Source organism: Thermobia domestica, chromosome 3, assembly GCF_964235325.1.
Source record: "Thermobia domestica chromosome 3, izTheDome1.hap1.1, whole genome shotgun sequence".
Lineage (NCBI taxonomy): Eukaryota > Metazoa > Arthropoda > Insecta > Zygentoma > Lepismatidae > Thermobia > Thermobia domestica.
In genome coordinates, this window is record NC_137456.1 from 300,013,946 (window position 1) to 300,019,284 (window position 5,339).

The following is a 5,339-nucleotide window of genomic DNA, read 5'->3' on the forward strand; positions in this document are numbered from 1 at the left end:
GTCCGCATGTTTAACTACCGTAATCAGTTCAGTCCTATCAACTGTAACCCATTGCTTGTATTGAATAATGTCAGGGAAAGCTTCATTTTCCATGGCTTCATAAAACATCGACAGAAGGGCAGCTTTTCCTGGACAGTGTTCGCATGTTTGCATAATGCAGGCATTGCTGTTAATATCACATACGAGTAACTCGAGGAGATCCTTGTATTCAACGTTTAGTTTTGCCCCATCTATCATTAACTTTACATTTTGGTTGTACATACATACACAGACACTATGAGTACCCGCAGCACCGGCAAGAATGCACCATTTAGGTCTCATGACACAAAACTTAGCCCTGTGAATATCTGTGCATTCTGGATCTTTCTATTTAAATGCCAGGTAAAGCTCGTTCAAGTTACATAACAACAGTCCTTTCTGTTTCTGAACTCTCACACTTCTTGCACGTACTGGTCTACAATCTTTCTTGCCTGGACACAAACGGCTGTATTCATCGTCTTCATAAAAATGAAGAACCTTTTCTGTTGCCTCTGGTGACACTGATACTCCCTGCTTGTGCTCCACATCTGGTAAAATTCCCTGCTTGCCAGTTTCCTATAGTGCGTCCAGTAAGAGAACATCTCTGACGGCTCGCATTGACATTGCCACTACTCGCGTGTCAAGGTTTTTTTCGGTACAACTGTAGTGGCAATTTAATTAATAGTATAAGACAGATTGATCGTGGTTGGGAACACTGGTATCAAAGTATTGGCTGCAATGTACCACCACATGTGGTAAGAAACGTCAGAGACCATCTCTTGTTGCTCGTGCTATAGTAATCTTGACAAGATTCTGACACATTAAATTCAGTTGCAAACTTCTTACGAGGCCATGTTGTTGAGAGCAAACTTATGTTTCTTACTTTTTCTTCCTCGGTAGCAATGGTACATTTCTCTTTTAGTTGACGTATCAGGGTTTCATAATGCGCGGACACTTGTACCCTTTCGTCTTCATCTTCAATAGTTTCCTCGAAGGTAAGTTCTAATTGTGTTCTTAGCACTTGTGACACTTGTTCCATTTTGTGTTGAAGCTTACTTTTCCTTTTCTCGGCACTGACTTTTCGTATTTTTGACGGTGACGATAATCCTAACGTACAACATGCTGAATCCAAAAGTTTCTAACACGGAGTTGACGGAACAAATTCAACATCGCTGTTTCTGTTTTGATCTTCCAGGTTACTTGCACTGGATGTAAACATTGCGGAGTAACAATTGGGACAAAGTGCTTTTACTGGTATTAACTGTACACCAGTCTTCTTCCCTTGTAGCATGTGTTCAACTAGAATTTTTCGAATTCCCTTTTTAATAGATTTCTTATTAATGTTCATTGGGTCACAACATACACAACCGAACAGATGGTTATATTGCTCTAAATATCTTATTTCATGGTACTTGTACACTGTCACAGGTTCACAGCCAATTCGCAGACGAAGCAGCTCCTGACTTTCGGTTTGCAAGTCCGAAATATACTTTAGTTCCTTTGCACAAACACCATACGTAGATTTATAGCATTCATCATTAGTTGCAATTCCCACAGGACACTGAGAGTTCATTTTCAGCGCATAATACAACAACCTTCCACTGTGGCTGTAGCAAAACGACTGACGGATACTCCAAGCGGCTGACTGATATTTGGAGGGTAAATGCACAGATAACAAAAAACAATACAGATGGGTAACTCCAACGTGAACGATTTAGACCGTGATTTCACTGCCACCTGGTGCCTGTTTCCTCAAACTGATAAAGTAGAATGAATATTAATTCGATCATAACGTAAAATGTGAATCATGTACCGACTTGGCATCGTCACGCACGTGCTTTCTTACATTGTCATAACTTTGTTATCCATATAATATCAGTCATGATTTTTTCTAATAGTTTATTAACTTACAGAACTGCTTTGTAGCTGCATCAGCAATTTTTAACGGTTTGCCATCCTGAGATATCATGCCCCAAAAATGCCATAAAAGAGACAAACTCCAACATTCGAACTCCCATAACTCTGTGGCAACAGTCGTATCATAGCTGTAAATGTTTCTGAAGAATCTGTACATGCCCTAGTATTCACACCATAAATTCTAAACCACTACCTTTATGTCATTCCAAGATGCAGCCCCTTCAAACGTGCACTTTTCTGTACTTTTTTGGTGATTTCATGTATTAGTTTGCAACGCTATATCTCCATTTGGGCGCACGATTGTATATTCTCTGTGTGCCTTGGTCTCTCCTGTACACATTAGTTGTTCTTTAATGTTCTTGTGATTAGTAAGTCCTGATCAAATGCGGTTTTCGTAAACGCTTGCAACTGACACGCCGCCGACAACAAAGATGGCCGCCATTCAGGAACAATTGTACCTCCGAAAACGTGACTCATGTTATTGACCTTTCCGTAAACAAGGTTAATCACACTCCACTTTTTATAATTTTCGGAGATGGTCGAGCAACCACTTTCACCATTTGTGGACCACTTCATATGAATTACCACTGAGACGAATTTGATTAAACTCAGAAACTGATCGAAGTTTGTAAGATCGTAAATATTGACGAGGGTGATATCCATAGAATCTCAGAATAAAATATTATGGTCTACTGAGTTACCATATGTAGTATTATGGTATGCAGGTAGTTTATTCCTGAGTTATTAGCTATCAAAATTAAGTTTGAACTTCTCGAATTAGTATCGTTTAAGTCATACTATCGACAGAAATTGTCTGGTTTTAACCAAAATTTGTATGTTGGAAGATCTTAACGTACGTATGTAAAATATTATAGTGTATGGGATCTTTGGTCTCGAATTATTGATTTCAAATTTGCGTTTAAACTGAGCGAAATCAAGAAATTTCACTGAATCGTAATCCACTAAATTCAACCGATGTTGACGAAAATTGACATTGTGGCAAACTTCATTCTGAGTATATGTGTAAAATATTATAGTGTTAAGGCTTTTGGGCACCAGAGTAATTTGCCAACTAAGTTAGGTATTAACTAAAATGTGATTGAGGTAACTCATCTAATCTTTACTAAACTTTTACTAAACTTGGTATAATTGGAAGCCTTTTACGAATTAAGTATACGTGCGAGCTTAGTATAAAATTATTATGGTGTAAGTTGTTTGATTTTCAAACTATTTGACAAAACAATGAAGTTCAGATTCAGTAAAATCAACAAATGCCATTAAAATACGAAAGATGGAATTCATCCTTTGGTAGGTTGATATTCATATGACAAGTTTTGGCGTGATTTGGTTTCTGAATTATTGGCAATCAATTTTGGAGTTTTCACTTTAGTCTGGAATTAGGAAATATCACTAAAACGCATTCGAAGAATCCAATCTTGACAAAAGTCAACATAGTAGAACTGCTTAGTTCAGAGTGCAAACGTTATTGTTGGGAGTCATTCAATGAAGCAATTGGGATACATAACGTACGTAATGTGCATATATGATTAAAATAATGAGAAAGCATATTTCACTGAATGCAACTTTAATTTCATTCTGAAAATGGTCCATTTAAATGTATCATAAAATAGAAAATTGTAGAATTTCACACTCGCTCCAGAAGCACTAGTTACTGGTTATTAACAGGACTCTCCTAATTAAGTATATATTAGTTTTAGTATCACAATATGCTCCGAGATTAACAGGGACGGTGATCATAATGATAAACAAAAACGTGGAAGACGAAAGTGGCAGGAAACTTGAGAGGCCCGAAAAACCCATGCACACTGTGTTCTTCCACGACAAAGACCACTTGGCCCATGCTATGATCGAATCAAAGACTTCACGCAACAGAAATGGTCTCCCTATACTGACCCAAGTTCGCATACGCTAACCTCATAGCGAAAACAAAGTAGTCCTGTAACCGGAGATTGTAGTAAGCAATTATTATTTCCAGTTGCAATACAATTCGAGATGGTAAGTAACAATGTAGCACAGAATAAATATCAATAACTACTTCCGGATATCATTTTCCACTATGAAACAGGAAATGGTTTTGTCTCACTATTTCCGGTTTACATACAAAGATAAAGATCTAGATGACAATATTAGAATCCATTGATCACTATTGATGTTAAAAGTAATAGTAAATTTCAAACAGAAGATAAACTTGGAGGTAGTATATTCCCAAGGAAATGAATTCATGCTTCTCGCTATTACCATGCTTTTTTCTATGGCAATCAGAACTGAAACCAGAAGTTGTAACACAGTTCTCCCACTTTCTGTTAGTAGAGAGACAAGTGGGCTTCGTTTCACATTGTAAAACTACGGTAACTTCTAATCTTTGTGAATTCAATACTCAAACTTCCACTACAACAAGTAATAGAACTATAACTCCTGGTTGGAACAGATTAATAATATCACACATAGAACAAGTTCTTCGGATGCTGAATCCCTATCAAGAATTCATTATTAGCTATATCTTATCGTTTTTGTTCTATGGCGATAAGGACTGAAACCAGCAATGGTTAATTAGAATGACTTCAGTCTTGAATAGAGGGTTAAAGGAAGAAAATGAATCTATTCTTAGGACGCTGAACCGATTGTAGAAAATTTAGTTGATATATATGTTTTTTTTTTAGTTTTTGCGCGAAAAAAATAACTATTGTACATCAGTTCTTGTTGTTAATTTGTAGTAAAAATGGTATTTGATGCACTTTTTGTGTGGAAGTTACACCGTTTAAAGCGCTGGTAAAAGAAAAACGCCTCTGGAGTAGATGTCCCGGCGTATAGAAGGTCGAGTCAGCGAAATTTGATCTTGTTTTCCTATAAATCGATATCTTTTCCTGGAATTGGGAGGCAAGTTTCGACAAGCCTTTAGTTGTTATGTTCATAGCCTTTTACGGCTACCACAGGAGCGCGTGGGAAAATGTTGATTTGTGAGAACAGCCTGTTGCTATGCTCATAGTCTTGGACCCCTATGTTCATGTAGAAACAAGATGAAACATGCCTTTTTCGGCCTTTTACGGTTACCATCAGCTATAGGTTCATGAAAAATCATGCGTTTTCTAGTCGTCTTGTATTGGTTACCTAATTTGGATTCCCAAGCCCCGCCCCCTTCCGCAAAGACTCTTGGACGGCTACAAGATCTTCATCAGAGTCCTTTCAGTTATCACGATTGAAGCCTACCAATTGATTGTTTTCAGCCTAAAAGTGTAGTGTGTGTTTTGTGATGCTGGTCGTTCTTATTAAATAGGTAAGTAAAAATATATATATGTTCTTTCTTCATTTAGTTATAAAGGCAGTTGAAAGAACAAGTGTATTTATTCATAGCTCCGTTCAGGTTCTAACATTAAAAAATCACA

The 5,339-nt window shown here is 37.3% G+C and overlaps 1 protein-coding gene across 1 annotated transcript; it reads right to left on the reverse strand.

Moving 5' to 3' along the window:
* Nucleotides 1–1,156: 1,156 nt before the first annotated feature.
* LOC145682263 (ARL14 effector protein-like) lies at nucleotides 1,157–1,591 on the reverse strand. The gene has a single exon (XM_081753844.1). The coding sequence runs from the start codon at nucleotides 1,589–1,591 to the stop codon at nucleotides 1,157–1,159; it is 435 nt and encodes a 144-aa protein (XP_081609970.1).
* Between the last annotated feature and the right edge of the window lie 3,748 nt (nucleotides 1,592–5,339).

Excerpts from the sequence above, each read along its gene's own strand:
- LOC145682263 (XM_081753844.1), bottom strand. The coding sequence starts at position 1,591 with ATGAACTCTCAGTGTCCTGTGGGAATTGCAACTAATGATGAATGCTAT.